This window comes from Dasypus novemcinctus, chromosome 10 (genome assembly GCF_030445035.2).
Source record: "Dasypus novemcinctus isolate mDasNov1 chromosome 10, mDasNov1.1.hap2, whole genome shotgun sequence".
Lineage (NCBI taxonomy): Eukaryota > Metazoa > Chordata > Mammalia > Cingulata > Dasypodidae > Dasypus > Dasypus novemcinctus.
This window is the reverse complement of record NC_080682.1, coordinates 4,316,362-4,335,912: the sequence shown is the minus strand read 5'-3', so window position 1 is coordinate 4,335,912 and position 19,551 is coordinate 4,316,362. Positions and strand designations below refer to the sequence as shown.

Sequence of the window (19,551 nt, the reverse complement as noted above, 5' to 3'; positions counted from 1 at the left end):
CATACATGTCCTTGTCCAAGAAGCACAACATACTCCCATCTGAAAAAATCCAAATAGACCAACTTTGAGACACATACTCATCAGAATGTCAAATGTCAAAGACAGAGAGAATTCTGAAAACAGCAAGAGAAAAGCAATGCATAACATATATGGGATACTCAGTAAGATTAAGTGCTGATTTCCCACCAGAAGCCATGGAGGCAAGAAGACAGTGGTATGACATATTTAAGATACAAGAGAAAAACGTCCAGCCAAGATTGGTTTCCAAAAATAGGGGCGAGATTAGAATACTCATAGATAAGTAGAAACTGAGAGAATTTCTAAGCAATAGACCAGATTTTCAGGAAATGCTAAAGGGTGTGCTAGAGCCTGAAAAGAAAAACAGGAGAGAAAGGCCTGGAAGAGAGTCTGAAAATGAAGATTATATCAAGAAAAGTAACCAAAAATGTCAGAAGAGTGGGGAAAAGAAAGTATGACAGATAAAACTCAAATAGGAATAAACTTAATGATGTAAAGCATTTATATTCAGAAAACTGCAACTCAATGTTAAAAGAAATCAAAAAAGGTCCAAATAACTGGAAGAACATTCTATGCTCATGGACTGGAAGACTAAATATCATTAAGACGTCAATTCTACTCAAATTTTTAAAAAAGATTTTTTATTTATTTCTTTGCCCTTCCCTCACCCTTCCCCCAGTTGTCTTCTCTGTGTCCATTCGCTGTGTTTTCTTCTGTGTTCACTTGAATTCTTGTCAGTGGCACCGGGAATCTGTGTCTCTTTTTTTTGTGCCATCTTTCTGCATTAGCTCTCCATGTGCGCAGTGCCACTCCTGGGCAGGCTGCACTTTTTTCATGTGGGGCGGCTCTATTACAGGGCGCACTCCATGTGCGTGGGGCTCCCCTACGTGGGGGACACCCCTGCGTGGCATGGTACTCCTTGAGTGCATCAGCACTGCACGTGGGCCAGCTCACCACATGAGTCAGGAGGCCCTGGGTTTGAACCCTGGACCTCCCATGTGGTAGGCGGACGCTCTATTAGTTGAGCCAAATCTGCTTCCCCAGTTCTACTCAAATTGACACACAGATTCAATGCAATCTTGATAAAAACTTTCACCAGCATTTTTAAAAAAAATGGAAAACATGATTATCAAATTTATTTGAAAGGATAAGGGATCCTGAATAGCCAGAAACATCTTAAAAAGGAAAAGTGAACTCTCATCTCTAGACTTTAAATCATATTACCTAGCTACAGTGGGAAAAACAGCATGGTACTGGCATAAAGACCAATGGACCAAACTGATGGTTCAGAAACATGTATGGTCAAGTGATTTTTGACTAGCCTGTCAAACCCACACAGCTCAGGCAGAACAATCCATTCAACAAATGGTGCAGAAAGAACTGGACATCCATAGCTGAAAGAAGGAAAGAGGACCCCTATTTCACATCTTATCCAAAAGTTAACTCAAAATGGATCAAAAACCTAAAAATAAAAGCAAGAACCATAAAGCTTCTAGAAGAAATTGTAGGAAACTATCTTCAAGCCCTGGGGGTAGGTGGTGGATTCTTCAAGGAGATAAGAGGAGGACTGAGATGGACCACTGATGTTTAACATATGTAGAAGTTTTAATTAGCTTTACTGCAAAAGTGTGTAAATTCATTGAGTAGATGATAATAAATAGTGAGTAACAGCTAGTTTATAAATCAGGATGTGGCTGAAAATGGTTGTCAAGGGATGTAGATGCCAACTGACAGAATTCTGGAGAATAATCTAGGAACTGAATAGCACAGTAAACCAAGAGGTGGATGAGAATTGGGCTTGATGGTAAAAGATGCAAGAGTGTCCTTTGCGGGCTAGAGCAAATGTCCATCACTACTGCAGGGTGGTGGGAATGTGCAGAAGCATGGGAAAAGCACAACTGGAGTGACCTATGAACTTTGGTTAGCAGTAATAATTTAAATGCTTGCATCTATGCCAAAGATGGGCTGTGTTGATAACGGGGCAGAATGGAGAATGTGTGCCAATGTACACTATGGGTGTGGTAACAATTAGATATTATTTTATCTGTAACAAATGCTCCACCACAGTGTGGTGTGCTGATAGATGAACGTTGTTTAGGAATTCTACACACGTGCATGATTGTTTTATAAGTTTACAACTTCTGTCATAAAAATATATTAAAAAATAATAGTAGGTTGGGTTGGCTGAAAAATACACCAAATGTACGATAAGGACTATAATTAGTAGTAAGATTTTGACAATATTCTTTCATAATCTATAACAAATATCTGATGAAAATGCAAGGTGTTGGTGGAGGGTTGATATACAGTTTCCCTGTATGATGGTATGCATGTTTGCTCTGTAAGTCCACAACTTTTATTATATACTGATTGTTTACGTATGTTTGTACATAAATGATATAAAGATAATAATAATAGGGTGGGTTGGGGGAAAATACATTGGTTAGTAGTAATATTTTGACAATGCTCTTTAATGATTAGTTCATAATGTTTAACTTAACAACAATGCAAGGTATTGGCGGTAGGGTGAGTTATGGGAGTCCTGTATGATGCTATGATGTTTGTTTTGTAAGTTCACAGCTATTATTATACACTTACTGTTTATGTATGCTCATGTAAGAGTGATACACTTCAAAAAATTCAAAAAAAAGGAAAAACAAAAACTGGCTGCTAGGTGTTCGGCTGCAGAGTTTACTCCAAGTCTCCACAGCTTCCCAAGGGGAGGGCACACTCCCATCGCTCAGGGGGCTCGCTCAGGGGGTCTGTGCCTTCTGGCTGTCCCCCGGTGAGCCGGGCGGCCCCCTCCGCCTCTGCGCGCTCTCCAGGCTCTGGCCCCGACAGAGGAGGCGCATCTCTGCGCCGTGGACAGTTCAAGGGGGTCCTTCCTGTGGCTGGCGGCCTCGGCACCTGGTCCGGAGAGCACCTATTGCTCAGGCATTCACCCGAAACGCGCTGGGACGTTCTCCAGAGGCTGGGGAGACACAGGTTGAGAGGCGAAGGCCCTGCATCCTGGCAGGGGAGACCTCGACAAGTCAAGGTGCTCTACAGTCAGGACCAGGTGGCGCTTCAAGGGACTGCCATGCAGCGAGGGGATGTCATCTGGGGAGGTGTCTGCTGTCTGGGGTCAGGGCGGGCTCGTAGGGGAGGTGGCCTTGAGCAGAGACATGGCGGAAGGGAGCGCGACATGCCCCTTGGGGAGCGCGTCCTGGGCGGAGGCCCAAGGTGGGCTCGGCAAGGCCATCGGGCGGAGCCCAGGCACGAGGGGGGCAGCTGGGCGGGGCCCCCAGGCCCTGTGGGCGCAGGTGAGAGCTGGAGTTTTTCTCCTCGTGATTGCCTACCTAGACTGTAACATTCACCTGTTTGTGCATCTTTTGGGGTGCAATTTGGCGGCATAAATGACTTTCACCATGTTGTGCTGCCATCACCCACATCCTTTCCTGGCCCCACAGGAACTCAGCACCCGTCGCCCAACTCCCCACCCCCCACCCCCAGCCCCGACACTTCTAACCTACTTTCTGCTGCTGGATTTGCCAATTTTAGGTATTTCAAACCTCTGTCTGGGAACCTCACTCAGCACGACCCTCCAGGGCTCCTCCGAGGTGCCGCATGCACAGAACCCCGTTCCTTCAACGGCCGCGTCGCACGCCGCCGCGTGTTTCCACACTTGACATTCCTGCTCAGCGGTTGGTGGACACGGGGGTTGCTTCCCTGTTTTTGGCAACTGTGGATAACGCCGCCCTCATCAGAGGCCAACGCCTGTCCACGTCCCTGCTCTCAGCTCTCCCAGGTGTCCACCCAGAAGGGGGACTGCTGGGCCACGGGGCCGCTCCACGCCGAACTCCCTGAGGAGCGGCCACGCCGTCTTCCACGGCAGCCCGCGGTTCGCATCCACCAGCAGCGCACGGTTCTCTTCACCTGCACTTGCGGCTTTCCGTCACCGCTCTTTAACGAGCCACGCCAGGGGCGAGGGCATCGCATCGTGGCTTCAACTGACGCTTTCCTAACAGGCCATTCAAGTCGCAGGTCTTTTCACGTGCTCAGTGGCCGACACAGAGGGACTGGACCTTACGGCAAGAGGGAAGGGCACCCTTGAATGCCCTCAGGGGTGGACGCGGCACAGCCCAGGGGAGCTGGGACAGTCCTCGGGACAGGGGACTTGGGACAGGCGAGACGGGACACGGCTCTGTGTTCTGGGGAGGATGGCATCCGTGAGAGCGCTTGGCGGTCTGTGGTTGCCGTGGGGAGGCCGATGAGCTAAACAGAGTGGAGTGGGGGAGGGGAGGCCACCCAGGCTAACAACCGAGCTTGGGAGAAGTCCGGGAGCCTGAGTCTGTACTGGGCCAGGCCACCTGGCATGGGCCTGTCGCTGCGTCGCCCAGCTCAGGCCTGGCCACGGAGGGTGGCTGGCTTCCCATCAACTCAAGGCAGATCCCCGCTCTCCCCCTTCCCTCTCTCGCCCTCACTGGACGCCTGCTCTTTGCCAGGCACTGAGGAGCTACCGGCAAGTGGACGCAGGCCGGCTGTACCCTCAAGAAGCTTGCAGTCCATGCGGCCAGCGGGGGTGTGTGCGTGTAGTGGCGCTGAGCCCAGCTCGGGAGGCTCTGCCACCCCGACCACAGCGTCACACCCTGGACAGCTGGTCTGCTAACACTTCACCCGTGCGGCTCTTTCTCGATGTGCTTTCCCTGCGCACACGCATCCCGTCCCCCTGAGACCCTGTGGCACACGTGCTGCTCTTGCTCCCACTTTAGGGCTGAGGGAACTAAGGCCCACAGGGTCCCTGCTTCCAGCGGCTGCACCAACCGCCTCTGCCTGGTCCAGCCTGGCGACAGGCAGCGTGCGTGAGCCCCTGCCATGACGCCAGAGCCGCTGAGGGAAGCCCCGTGACTCGGCCTGGCATTCAAGGCCCCCTGGCCTGCTGGGCCCATTCTTGCCATTCTCCCTGGGCCACCTGCTGTCCCCCAAACATACCTACACGTCCCACCTCCCGCCTTGATGCAGGCTGCGCTCTGCGCCTTATGGGGCTCTCCTCGTGTAACATGTCCTTGGTGGGTGCCTGCCACCTGCTCAGCCCTGGGGTGGGCGCTCAGCCGATACAGCTCCCGGGATGTGCAGTGAGGGGCCAGGTGCTGGAGGGGCAGGTACGAGGTGCCAAGAGTGCATCGTGGCACAGCTGTTGGGGGTGCGGCAGTTTTGTATTATTTACAAACTCCAGAAAGAGACAGAGATCGTGTTTGTAAACTGGTCTGTTCTTCTGGGCATGAGACCCTTTGATTGTACTAGATCCAGCTGAGACGTCTGATTAAACGATGCTAAGATTAGGGCTTTGATTCAACCATGTCATTAGAGTGCGGCTCAGCGTTGAGTCCTAGCCCCCTTGGGCTTTTAAAACAGATGCTCGCATAGAAGTAGACCCCAGAGAAGAAGCCAGAGGAAGAGGAACGAACTCTGACTCTGCGGCCCCGGGAGAGAGAGGAACCTGAGGGTTTGCAGCTGGAGAGAAGAGAGCCGCTGAGCAGGCCTGAGAGAGAGCCCTGTGCCAGCCGACAGCTGAGAGCGCAAGAAGCAGGGCCCACAGAGTCTTGAGAGGGGGAGGAAGGCTGGGCCCTCGCAGACGTCGCCCGCCATCTTGCTTCAACACGTGGCAACGGAGTTTGGTGAGAAGTAACCTTGAGTTGGACTCTTTGGGGCCTTGTGACTGTAGCTTCGACCCCAGATAAATGCCCTTTGTGAAAGCCAGCGGAGTTCTGCTCCTCTGTATCGGCAGCCCTTAGGCTAGCCCAGGGGGCCTCCCTGAGGAGGGGCCACGGAGCGGAACTCTGAAAGGAGAGCAGGAGCCCCTCGGTGGAGGAGGAGAGGGGGCTGGACCACGCTGACACCCCCCAGCACGGAGAGTCCCGCTGGAAGTTCCCACCCTCCCTCCCTGCTCCCACTTTGCAGGGATGGCCTGTTCATCTCCAGGCCCCCGGCCCCGCCAGGGCTGGACACACGGGGGTTTGTTCAACGGAACCGAAGGCCCCCGGTAGAGTGAAGTGGAGAATTTGCCAGTGGGTGATTGTTCCCGTGGGAGCAAGGTCGGGAGATCATTTTCAGGAATCCACAGCACCAGATTTCTCCACCCCCTTCCCCGCCCCCTTCTCATTTCACTCAGCTTGCCGGTGACTTACACACACTCCTTCCCAGGCTGACAAACTCAATCAATTAAAAGATCCTACAGGGCAGTTAGCGCGACGCCTCCCTTTAGTTCGTTTGCCAGCCTAAGCGCTCGTATCGTGACACTCCCCACAAAAGGGCATCGTGGACAGAGACAAATCAATGCTAACGAGAGCCCGCCGCACGCTCGCGGGCTGGGTGGGTGGAGGGAGGGCGGGGAGGGGGCCAGGAGGGCTCCTTCCAGGGAACCAGCGGGCACGTCAGAGGACGCCGTGCCAGAGGCTCCCGCTTCCGAGAGCCCAGCTCACTGCCCCGCTGCAGATGTCACCCCACGTAGAGACGGGCTCTGCGAGGACAGAAGCCTTGGGCACAGGAGGCTCGTCATAAAACTCCACGGGGCTGACTTGGGACTTCACCGGGGGCGAAGAACGCAAGCTTTGCAGGCAGGCTGGATCCCCATCTCCCCACAGGGCCCCTTGTGGGCTACTTAATCTCTCCGAGGCTCAGTTTCAGCCCCTGCAAAACCGGCATAAAATACCTACATCTCAGGAGGGACGGGGACTGTAACGCGGACAGCAGGTCAACCAACCAGTAAACGAGAAATTCCAGGGTGAAGGGACACACGGCTTGAGTGTGAGTTAGGGTGGACCGGGGTGGCCGGGGAAGGCCTCTCACAGAGGGGGACGTGGGGCCCAGCCCTCCATGACGAGACCTAGCCGGGCTGGGGAGGGCAGGGGACCGCCTAACGCTCAGCCATGGGGTCCCCCGGCCCCTCCTCACGGGAGGGATTTCTCAACCAGGCAGACGAGGATGTCACAGAATAACGCGTCTCCACCGGGCACGCCAAGGACACAGAGGGCAGGGAACAGAGGAGGGGAATTTCTGATGCCCCCCGCAGACCGCCTTCCCCTGGGGGAGGCTCCCTCAGCTCAGCCTCGGGTCCAGCACCCCGGACAGCTCCAGCCGCTCTGCGTCCCTCCTTCCCCCGCTCCCTGCTGCTGGCCTTGGCAGCCCCGGCCACACCCAGCTCTCCAGCACCTGACCACTTGGGTAGCTCCCCAAGTCCACCCGAAACGTTGCTGACCTGCTAAGCCTTGGCAGGTCCTCAATCCCGCCATAGAGACCCCACTTCCTTCCTCGCTGAAGCTCGTTGCCAACGCTCTCTCTATTCTGAAGTCTTTTTTCCAATTTATCTTCTCCATAGTCTGCCTTCTGTGCTCGCGTCCAGACTGCACATGGTTCCTGTCTTCTCCCCATAGCACAGGCCAGCCGGAACCCGTGGCCACCCCCATCTGCTGCAAAAGCGGATGAACGAAGTTTCCAGAATGACTTTATCACAGCTGCCGTTTGTTGAGAGCGCACTCTGTGCCAGAACTGGGCTTTAGACATATTTTATTTTGCAGTTTAAGAAACCGAGGCTAGGAGACTAGTGGTCTCCCCAAGTACATGCCATGAGGAAGTGGGGGAGCCTGGGTTCAAACCCGGATCTGGTGCACGGTCTGTGCCCTTGACCGCGGCTCAACCCGGGGCCGCTGCCATCTGCCAGCCCCCCTGGAAACCTGAGCACAGCAGCCGTGGTCCCCTGGTGATTCCTAATTCTTTTTTTAGCCTGGAATTGAAGTCACTGATGCCTCAAATTAGAACCCCAAAATGAACAGGCCAAGAGTTCAGATGTGCAATAGCAGAGCCACCTGCACCCTATGCCTGGGCTGCCCCTTGGCCCGAACCACCTGTTTCCCATCGACAGGATAAGAACATGGCGAACGGCACCGCAGGCGCAGAAGGGCCGGGTGAAGGAAAGGGGTTAGGCTGCCTGGATGTCCAGGGGCTCCCCCAAGAGCAGGGGCTGACCCCTTTCCTTAGAGAGGGGGTGGCTGAGCCTCAGGAGGCAGAGTTCCTGGTGAGAGGAGCTCACCCTGGCCACTGGCCCTGTCGAAAGGCGAACACGGAAAAGCAGGGGAACCTCCCTGCGCCGACGTCTCTTGTGCCACCAAAAGGATGTGCTGGAAGTTTAAGATGTCAGCAAAGGCTGTGCAGGGGGCCAGAGAGACCGGCGAAGAAGGCCACAGCCCCCGGCCCGAGCTGACCCAAGGGCAGGCAATGGGAGTAGAAGCTGGAGGGCAAGATGGGTCGGGCCTTGCCCAGAACCAGCACCGAGAGAAGCCGCAGAGCTCCCGGTACAGAAATGCCCCTGGGGACGCTGGGCGGCCGCAGGGCCCTGCCTGCTTTGACGTGACACCCACAGAGCACTGGCCCTGACACTGTCACCCATTGGCTGGCGTTGGGTCGTTAAGTCAGTTATTGAATTAAAGCCCGGCCATAACGGTTTAAATAAGAGGGTAAAAGAATTTTTTGGGGGGTGCGGTGGATAGAATTCCTTGACTGGCCTTTTGGGCCATGGGCAAGCCACGTGATACAGTGTCCCACTGTCCTGAAAGGGAGGAGCAGCTGAACGCCTGCACCCAAGTGGAAGAGCGCCGGCAGCTTCTAAGGTGGAGGCTCGTGGCGTCCGGCCTCGGTCCTGAGGTCTGCTGCCAGAGGCCGAAGGGGCACCATGTCCGGAAGCTCCGTGGTTGTCTAAAGGCAAGCCCGTGAGAAGCAGACTTGGCCCAGTGGTTAGGGCGTCTGTCTACCACATGGGAGGTCCGCGGTTCAAACCCCGGGCCTCCTTGACCCGTGTGGAGCTGGCCCACGCGCAGTGCCGATGTGCACAAGGAGTGCCGTGCCACTGCAGGGGTGTCCCCCGCATAGGGGAGCCCCACACGCAAGGAGTGCGCCCCGTAAGGAGAGCCGCCCAGCGTGAAAGAAAGTGCAGCCTGCCCAAGAATGGCGCCGCACACACGGAGAGCTGACGCAGCAAGAAGATGCAACAAAAAGAAACACAGATTCCTGTGCCGCTGACAACAACACAAGCGGACAAAAACAAGAACATGCAGCAAATGGACACAGAGGACAGACAACTGGGGGGGGGGGCGGGGAAGGGGAGAGAAATAAATAAAAGAAATCTTTAAAAAAATAAAATAAAATAAAGGCGAGCCCGTGTGGCTCCCGGGGCCAGCGGTCACTGCCAGATCGGGAGGGGCACCTGCCAGGGCTGTCAGGGCTGGGGGGGGAGGCAGGGGGGGCCTTAGGCTGACGCCCCCTCCTCGGAGGGGCCACCAGGGAGCCACGCTGGCCCACCTGGCTGCGGCTCCTGTGCCGTGGGAGCCTGGCCCGTGGCAGGCGTGCTCTGTGACTGCTAAACGCTATGTAAGAGCGGTACCCGGCCGGCCGCCTTGCGACTTATTATTGTTGCTTCAGCTCGTACTCATTGGTTCCCTCTTCTGAGCCAGGCCCCGTTGAGGGGGAGAAGGATGGTCAGTGACAAATTGACCAGTGTGAACCCTAGTCCCGGGCCCCCCGACACACCACCTTCTCAAGCAAAGACAAGTTGAGGCTCAGGGGGCCCATCTGAGAGTCAGGGTGCTGCTGGGGAATCTCGGTGAGCGGATCCCCGCGGCCGCCATTTCTACCCGTGGTGATGCCAAGCCCCGGTGATGCCAAGTCCCCGGCTAACAGGGCGCCTTGGACGGAGCAGGAATAACCTGCGTTTCGTTTCCCTCCCCGTGAAGTCCCTGACTTTGAGGCCGGGGTGGGGGACGGGCGCTGAACAACTGCCACGGGCTTGTAGTATTTCAGTGTGGCGGGAAGGAGTGGTTTTGCAAACCTCATGCGTTCCGAGCCCCGGCCTTGAGCGCCGGCCTAGGAAACGTCTCGTGAGATGCTCAGATGGCCTCCGAGGATAAAGAGGGCTCGCTCCCAGCTGTCCTCGCTTACAACAAGAACTGAGATTATTAAACGGCAGGGCCATCTTCCGTGCACGTATTTAATAGGGGAAAAGTAATTAGCAAACTCAAGCGTCATATTTTTTTCATGAAGGATACTGCTGCCTGCTTTAATTGCAAGAAAAAACCTATTTAGGGAAATTAACACAAAAGTGAGAGCAGCCACTTCAGTGCTAAGAAAACAATCACAAAAGCCACAGGAGTCTCCCAAGGTGGCAAGGGGTGATGGCCCCAGGAAATTAATTAAAGCCTGGGAAACAAGCCTGCCCGGTCCACGGAGACCCCCACCCTCCCCTGTGACAGTCTTTCTTCTAGGAAATCTATTTTCCTCTTTAGAGCATACATATTGGCCAAAAAGTTAATAGTCATCGTTGTAGAAAACCTGGGCAACAGAGAAAAGCATAAAAACCAGAAAACAATCACACACAATCCTGTCCCTGTTTTCCTCTCTCCTTTTTTAAAATGCCTATTTTAGGGGGGATGTTAGTTAGATAATATTGTGCAGATAATTTTGATTCTGCTCTTTTCACTTAAAATAACACAACCCTCTGTCCTGGGTATTAGGAACACGTGCAAGAGTAGTTTTTAACGCCTTCGTCCCACGTACCCTCAGCCGTGTCCCATTGTCGTCCTCCCCCCGTCCGCTCCCCTTTTTGTGATTTCTGCCTGTTTCTTAGATGATTCCCTTAGGATGGATTCCTAGATGGAACATTCCTGGCTCAGCTTTTTGGTTTTTGTTACTTACTGTCACGTGGACGTCTACAAAGTTCACGGCAATTTATTCCTTCACGTGGCGACATCCGAATGCTGTCACCAGTGGCGGGTAGAGTAATTAGAGGCAAAAAGCATTTGCGCATCTGAAAATAAAAACCTCCGAGTCTGACGTTACATTCCACTGTGACTGCTCAGCCCTTCCAGCTCCCATTGGTCACTCCAGAACGTTCTTTGTCCGTCTACACACCCAGGCCGTCTTCCGATCTCTTATGAATCTCCAGGTTATGGTGTTCTGGGGTCCGACAGCCTGGGTGGGATCTCAGCCCCCCCACTTTCTAGTGTGTGACTGTAGGGTCAGACTGTTCTGTGCCTCAGTTTCCTCGTCCGTAAAATGCGGGAAAGACCAGGTGCTATTTTATGGGATTATCATGAGGATTCAATGGGATAACACGGTGCCTGGCAGATCCCACTTCACTGACCATAAACAGGGAGACGGGCCTTTTGCGATCTATGTGCCAAGTGTTGTTTTCCCCGTGGACGGTCACCCTTTAGCCGTGTCATGAGTGGTTCTTGAGCGACGGTGTGAAACTAACTCAAGGAATGAAACGGGCCTCGACGCGGGGAGCTTGCAGCAGAACGGTGACCCTGGCCCTGAGACAAGGACAGCGGCCTTGTACCCGCTTCCCGCGGGCCGAGGCACTTCAGTGAGAACAAAGACGAGGTCAGAAACGCCCAGACGGATGAGGACAGAGGGTTCCCGGGCCACCCGCCTGTGGGAATCCTTCCGTGGCATCGTTTTGGCTTTCTAAAAACCCTGGTGCTGCTGCGCTCCCCTCGTGCCTCTGATTCAGCGGGTGTGGGGTGGAACCAGGCCTCTGAATTCCTAGAAAGGTCTGCAGGTGACCGTGACATCCAGCAGGTTTCCCTGGATGAGACCGACGGGCCAAGCGGCGTGGCGAGAGCCCCCGGGCACCAAGGGCCGTCCCACCCCACGTCTTCTCAATGCTCACCTGCCGCCACGGGCCATCTCCATCCTCTTTGTGATTCATCGTAAATTCCTGGCAGGGACCTCTTCTGCCCCGTCATTCGGAGGCCAAACGAAGAAAACCCGAAGAGATGCCCAGCGAAGCCCTCAGCAGGTGCCCGAAGCCGGGGCCGACTCTAAACTCCGTTTCAGCTCCCTGAGAAATGACTACCCTTTTTTTTTTTTCATTTAAAAAATTATTTATTGATGCCTATCATTCATATGTGAACATAAATAAACAATCGGTGTATAGTAAGAGTTGTGAACTGATAAAGCAAAAATGCATAACATCATGCAGGGCTCCTGTACATCACCCACCACAAACACCTCGCGTTGTTGTGAAACATTCGTAACCAATAAGGAAAAGAATATCATCAAAGAATTCCTACTACCTATAAGCCCTGTTTTACATTTGGTGTATTTTCCCCCAAACCACGCTATTATTTTGTTGTTGTTGTTGTTTATAGACTATAAAATTTACCTAATGTGTACAATCAATTGCATTTGGTGTGGTATCATCACGGAGTTGTGCATTCCTCACTTCAATCAATATTAAAGCATTTTCATTACTCCAAAAAAAGACTTTCCTGTCTTACCCAGCAGGGACGGAGATTTGCTCCTCGCCTCGTTCTCAGACAGAATCTGGCTGCCTGATTCTCTCCCTGGGCTCCTGCTGCCCCCGGGGTCCACTCCGTCCCTCCACGCTCCGCCACGGACGCGTTCAGCTCCCGCTGTCCCCAAAGCTCTCCCAGCTGCTTCTCCCCTGCACCGCCTGACCTCTCACTGGGTCAGCGGCCATCTAGGGGGTCCTGGTGGGACCCCACCCCGAGCTATCTAAGAACAGCCGATGGACCCAGTCGGCGGAGCCACCCTGCTTCGACGTCCCCACCCCAGGACACCCACTGATCCTTCTCACCCACCCTGGGGTGAATTTTCTATGAACACCCAACACTGGCACACTTGCACCCCTATCGCCGCAATTTCTGGTTTCAAGAGCCTGTGGTGTGGAACTTTACCAAATCTTTTTTTTTTTAAAGAGAGAGGGGGTGTGGTTAAGAAAGAAATAATAACAATAACGAAAGGACAAATTCTCCCCAAACGCTTCAGCAGGAGAGAAAATTTCTAGAAGGTAAATACTCAAGAAAATCATGCACTGCAGGAAACCCTTCATTACAGAACCCGACTCGGAGCAAGACGACGATGTCAGGGCGTCTGACACAGTGGAAGGAGGAAAAGCGGTCCTGTCGAGGAGGAAGACTCTGCGCAGTGAGCGTTCACTTCAAACGTCGCCCTTTGCCCCCAAAGTTCAAACGAAAACGTGCTTTTTTAAAAGAGAAAATAAAACCTGACCTAGTTCTGAGTTCCTTTCAAATATCGGGGAGCGAAGAAGGGTTGCTAAGCGCCCTGGGGGGGCACGAGGGTGGCATCCACACTGGGAGCAACTTTTTGCCCGAGACCCTGCCCTGCGCCAGGAGCTCACAGACCTGACCAGGGGGACAAACCTTTGCCAAAACAAATGTTCACCTCGGCCATGCGAGTCCGTTCAAAACAATCCCTCCAAAGTTGAAGGTTTTCAAGCAAAATATAAAAAACGGTTGGGAAAAAAAGGCACCTATCACGCTATCAGTGATTTTAATAATTCCAGTGGAGAAACCCAGGAGGTAGGAAAACCACCCAGTGGGGCTCCTCAGCCTTTGAAACCTGAGCACCCAAAGGAGAACGCCAGCCCCACGAGGTGGCCTTGGAAATGGGAAGAGCCGGAGTCGCCAGCGATGGAAACCCTGTAAGACAAGCGTCTCTTGTCCTGGGCATCGTTGGGGGTCCAGGCTCCTCCGAGCCATGAACACCTGTGACAAAATAATGCTGTCAGGTCCAGCCATTCCCAGAGTCCTTCAACTCAGAGGTCACCCAGAACAGCAGACCTTTTACAAAATGGAATACATGTTTGCCTGTCAGAGGTTAGGAGTGGATTCAGAGGAGGTGCTTTGAAGGTAAAGCTGCAGACAGCCTCAGTCCTCAGGTTTCCGTGGAGGGGCCCTCCTGGCCCCTTCTGTGCCAGCACCACTGGCAGAACGCCCGGACCCGCCACACCTTGGCGCACCGGGAAAGCCACGGGCTGGACGCAAGCTCCCCGGCGGCCCCACGGTTCTTTTATTGACTAGTTTATCAAGGAGACCATCCAAGGAGCCTACCAACAGGGGCTTCTCTTGCATCTGCAGCCCTCATTTATTATTTATAACCAATAACCAGCAGCAACCTATTTCAGCCTCCTGGAGTCTCTCTCTCTCACACACACAGGAAGGGGACTTACATCACAACTGCATCCTACAGAAGATGATTCAACTGTGTCTCTGCGCCTCTACGAGGGCTCCGAGTCTGGTTAACCCACGAAGCCACAGTGGGCTCTTGCCACCAGGCTGGATACGCACCCCACAACTCACACGGACAGAGGAGCGCATTTCCGCCTCCAAACCAGGCTCTGGTCGACAGTGACTTAAGCCCATCTTCCAGCAAGTAAGGCGAGACGGAAGCAAGGCACACGAAGACACCAGAACACCGTTTCCATTTTGCTTGACTTTCTCTCCTCAGAGAGAATCTTTCCTTGCAGATATCCAACATTCTTTAAGAGTCTTGAGAAGCTAAGGAGGTCATGAGCAACATCATAGCTCAAAAATTCATCCCTGTGTATTTTGGTATGACGGAGAGAAACGATTCAAGCGGGCTTCTGCCAGGGCCTGGCGTGTCCCCTCCTTCACGGATGGCTAGTGTCTGGCTGGCCCCGTGGTGGTCACCACCGCATGTGCCCATTCCTTCCACCTGCACGTGGCTCTCCGTCTCAACGTGTCAAAAGTCACGATTAACACCGAGGTGACATGAAGTCCCAGCAAGGGCCTTTCGGGCCTCCTGAACATTTAAACATTATTTTTCTAAGGCGCAACCTCTTCTTTCATTCTTCACTATCCCAAAGAATAACACAAGCCACCGAGAAACATGCCTGGGAACAACAACCAGACACACTGAAAAGCAGACCCTCAGACGTGCCAGAGGCTCGAACGCCTCGTGCAGGCCATGGCGTGCCGACTCCAGGTAGGGTTTGCAAAACATGTGCCCTCGCAACCGCGGGATCCTTTGAAAGACGAGAAAGCACCCTCCTTTTAGGTACCATTGAAAGCTGGTTTCCCAAGGGCCTGAATTCGAGTTTCCTTTTTATGTCAGACTTCACCCCTCTCACCCGCGCTCCTTGGTCTTGGATGCCACCATCCAACCAACAGGCCAGTTTCTGAAACTTGCAAAGCAACAAACTCTTAGCCACCAATGTACCTTCCTCAGGCAACAGAGAGCCAAGCAGAGGGCTTTCCAACTTGCCCCGCGACCCAAGGACAGACCGTGGACCCACGTGGCTTCTGCTTAGGACCACGGCCGACCACCCACGGGTCCACGTGTGCTCCCAAAGCCACGGCAACCGCGTTTCCCTTTCCTTCCATATACATTCTCTTCGAGACCAGTGGCCAAATTCCACACGCCCCCCCTCCTCGAAGAGGAGGCACGCACGACCCCTGGAGGTGGCCTCTGCAGCGGGGGAGACGAGCCGACACCACGCGCCCCCAGCGGCCCACGTCAGGGCCACCGACTTCCGCCCCGCGGCCGTGCCACCGAGGCTGTCCAGCCTCTCCAGGTGAGAGTCGGCGCTCTCCACAAGCAGGACAGAAACAGTGGTGCCCTACCTCAATCAGGAAGTCCCCGGTCCTCAGCCCGGCTTGCCACGCCACCCCGCCTTCATCCACGGACTCCAGGTACTGCAGGGCAGGGAACGCAGGCGTCGGCGTGAACTCCTCAATGGGCGTATCAGCTGAGAAAGCAAGGAACACCTGGTGACAAGTCCGCGAGTCGTTTCCCCAGCTGGCCGTCCCGGGCCTCCCTCCAGGACCCCCGGAGAAAGAAGACCCCGTGTCGCCCGGTGGGAATGGGCGGTCCAGCCAGCGCTGGCTCCCGGAAAGGACCCCCCGCCCACGGGTCAATGCCACCTCAAGTCATGAAGCCAGTGGCATCTTGGTGCCATCCTCGTGTCCCTGGAGATGGGGGGTAACGTGTTCCGCCGCACATCCCTGTATGTCTGTCCTTTCTTTAAAAGCACCCGTGACTAAACATTTTCCATTCTAAATATGGAAAAGTTCCTCCCATGCCACACGGAGCCACAGAAACACCACGCCGAACCGCCTGCCAGATTGACATCTACGTAGACGCGCGACCCAGCAGACCCAGCTGGGAGCGTGGACGGAATGCAGCGCCGACCCCGGGGGTGGCTGCGGCTTTGGGACCTGCTGAGGACTCCTCCACATGGGGAGCTCGATTTCCTCCGACCCCTCGAGGGCAGGCGCCCACGGGGCGCTGGCCGCCTGCTCCCGCAGAGCCAGGTGGCTTCCCACACACCTGCCGCCTGCTACCCTTGGGCGAGAGGAAGACTTCTCTTGGCAGGGAAGGGAGGCGGGTGGGCAGATGAAACCGGCCTCTGCGGGGGGGCAGAGCGCACCCCGCGAGCGGGCGTGCGCGCGCACACACACGCCCACCCCCTCCGGTTCCTCCTCTTTCCACCTGGCCGGATGGTCATCGGGGCTGCCCCGGCCCCTGGCAGGTGGCCTTGCTCCCCGAGGGAAGGGGGCCGCCCCTGGCCGGGGCATGGACCCCCGGCACAGGCCCTGAGATGAAACTTCCCCACGCCCTGCCCACACGCGTGGCGGGTGGACGCTTCCTCTCCCGGGGAGGCGATGCCATTTTGTTTTCCTCCCCAGGGCGAGCCTGCGAGGGGCAGGCGGCCGGCCATCGCCCCCCACGCCAGGCCGCGGGACGCGCGTGCCGCCGGCTCGGTCCCAGGCACGCCGCCACGCTGCCTTTGCAAAGTCACCTTAGAGGTGGCACGCGGCGGCGGCTGCACCTGGAGCCGAATCCCACTCACGCCACGGGGCAGTGCCTGGAGACCCGGAACTCAGGAATTCCAGGCATCCGAGCCCAGGAGCCCCCGATGCCGGCCCCCCCCCCACCGGGCAGACTCAAACCACAAAACAGATATTACCCCCAGGATGAGAAAGCGGGGGAGGGACACAGAGCCCCTTCCGAGCAATAGCGTGTATGGGAAATGGCAAATATTCCTCCAGGAAGCCCGGGCGATGTTTCCCCGAGTACGGCAGAACGTTCAAGGACCCAGTTGTCTAGCAACCGAGTGCCCCCAGGAAAAAGGCTGCTTTCCGAGCCGGGGAGCGTTTTCGCCCAGGCGGGCGCACACACACACACACACGCACACACACTCAGCCGGGCGCCGCCGGCACGGGCGCCGCGGCTCTTACCTTTGGCCCCGCGGAGCACAAATCCGAAGCCCTCATTATCCTTTTTCTGCAGGACCACCGTCTTCTCCTCCACCACGCAGTCACTGTAGAGAGAATTCCGGGGATAGCGACCGTTATCGCAGCCCGTGGTCACGACCGTGGCCGCGGCTCCGCCGGGGGTGCTCATCTTCTGGCCAATTAATCACCCCAGCTCGCCGAGCCCGGGCAGCGCGGAGCCGAGCGGCGCGGGGCGGCGGGGGGAGGGCGGGCGGCTGGGGCGCGCGGGCTGGGCGAGCATGGCACAATGGGCGCGGGGAGGGGGCGGCGCGGGCGGGCGGAGGCGCCGCCCGGCGCGGGGGCCGCCCTGCCGGGGGGCGCCGGGCGCGGGGGGCGCGGGGCGAGCCGGGACCCGGGCGCCGGGCTCGCTCCCGCTCAGGCCCGCCGCCGCCGCCGCCGCTGCCGGGGGGCCGAGCGCGATCTGGCGGCGGGGAGGCGAGGCGGCGTCTGCCCCGGGCGGGGGCCGGGGGGAGCGGGCTGGCGCGGCCCGCGCGCCGGCAGGAGGCCCGGGAGCCGCAGAGCCCGGCGGAGGCCCCGCGCCCCCTCCTCCCGCCGCCGGGGTGGCGTGCGCCAGGGCCCCGGCAGCTGCCAGCCCACACTGCGCCCGCGGCCGCGCGTCATCCCGCACGGAGGAGGCAGGGGCTGCGGTGGCGCCCGGGGGCCGGGGGCGCCGGCGAGGGCTCGGCGCTGCCCGGGAGGCGCTGAGGCCGGCGGCCTGGGCTGGGGGGCGAGGGGGCAGGGGGCTCTCGGGCTCCCCCCCTGAGATGACACTTGGGGGCCAAGTCCCTGCCCCTTTCCAAGAAAGGAACCCCCAAGCGCCAACTTGGCTCGGCTGCCAGCCCTCCCTGGCAGGAACGGGGGCCGGGCCCTGGGACCCCTGCCCCACGAGGCGCCAGTGTGTGCTCCCCGGCCGGGAGAGGGGGGTGCGTGAATCCCCCCAGGCTCGTGCCACTGCACCCCCAAAGTAAGTTGGCGAGTGCAGAAGGCAGCTGCGGGGCGAGGAGGGGGTGGAGGGGCCACGTGGAGACTTTCTCCGGGATCCTGGGGGTTGGCGGCGGGGGCCAGCGAGCACCAGGCAGGGCGGGCTGCAGCCCGTGGGCCCCAGAGGACCCCCGCTGCGGGGGGCGTGGGGGCTGCGGCCGCACAGCGCCGCCCGCGGGTTAGAATCGCTGGCGCCTGCCGCTCCATCTGCCCAGTCCCTGGGCAGGCCTGCAGGGAGCCCCCAGCCTCACAGCCCCCCGCTGGGACGGGTGCTACGAGGCCGTGGGGGCCTGGGGGGTAGGGGCGCAGCTGGCGACGGGCCCAGAGCCACCTGGCCAAGGTGAGCCAAAGCTCGTGTGCCGGGAACGGCGCGTGGGGTTTCGAGGGGTCGAGGGACTCTCTGGGGTCACGCAGCCGAATGCCTGCCTGGATCCCTCCCGTGCCCACCCCTGCCCTCCACGCACCCGGTGACGGACCACCCAGGACAAGGTCAGCCCTGGGAACGGGCTCCGGTGGCGGCTGCTGTCTAGGATGGCCTGTCGTCTGTGGTCTAAGAACGTGGGCTGGGGGTCGGCCCCTGGCTCTGGCTGTGCCCCCCCAGCCCTGAGACACCCTGCTGTGGGGGCCTCGGCACGCCCAGGGACCCCCTGCAGCCCACCCTGCAGAAGTGAGGGCCCCGGGCGAGTGGGGAGGTCGCGGGCTGGCCTGGCGTTCGACGCGTCCCGGGTGCTGGACCCTCAGTGTCTCCGCACACCCAAAGGCGGCGAGGCCCCGCCCACTGGTCTTGGGGGTGGGTCACTTGGGGGGCGGGAGGGGCCAGACCCTGGACCGGGCTGTGACGGACGCCCCTGGGGGCCTGGGCACTGTCCCTTGGCCAGAGGGGTTCACGCCGCGAGGAGGAGGAGGGAGTGGGGGCTGGGAGCAGGTGGGGGTCTCCACCGTGGGTTTAGGGCCCTCAAGGGACCTGGGTGGTCCTCTGGCGAGGCCTTGCCCCCTGGGAGCAGTGTCCACACCTGCCCCCGCCGCCCACTCTCTTCACCCCGATGGTCTCCCGTGAAGCCGGCAGGACCACCCAGCCCCCTCCTGCCGCGGCGCCGGAGAAGGCTCCCCGGAGGCCCCGCCCCAGAGCCCCCGGTCCCGTGGCCCCTCCGGACGGTGATGCCCCACCTCGAGGGGTCCCGAACCCTGCCCCGGGGGCCGCCTGAGGCCACTGGCTCGGAGATGACCCATAAGGCACTCCAGGTCCCGTATCCCTGTGCTGCGGCCCCCACCCCGTGGGACCTCAGGCCCCCAGACCTCCCTCGGGCGACCCGCACACGCCCTCCTGGCTGTCCCCACTGGGGATGTCCTTGGGACAGTGGGCAGTGCCCTGCCTGCGCCATCTCCCCAGGGACCACGTGAGGGGTGGCCAGGGCGCAGGCGAAAGCCAGGCTTTGGGGTCAAGAACTCTGCTGAGTCC

General features: G+C 57.6%; 1 protein-coding gene across 3 annotated transcripts in view; it reads right to left on the bottom strand.

Annotated features, from left to right (window-relative positions):
• Positions 1-19,551, bottom strand: part of SHANK2 (SH3 and multiple ankyrin repeat domains 2) — a 619,022-nt gene that overhangs the window by 130,310 nt on the left and 469,161 nt on the right. For all 3 annotated transcript variants that reach the window (XM_071217914.1, XM_058304998.2, XM_071217913.1), the window contains 2 exons: positions 17,076-17,158; positions 15,459-15,583 (listed from right to left, as the gene is read on the bottom strand). In XM_071217914.1, coding sequence (XP_071074015.1) covers positions 15,459-15,583; positions 17,076-17,158 — 208 coding nt within the window. The remainder of the gene's footprint in view (positions 1-15,458; positions 15,584-17,075; positions 17,159-19,551) is intronic.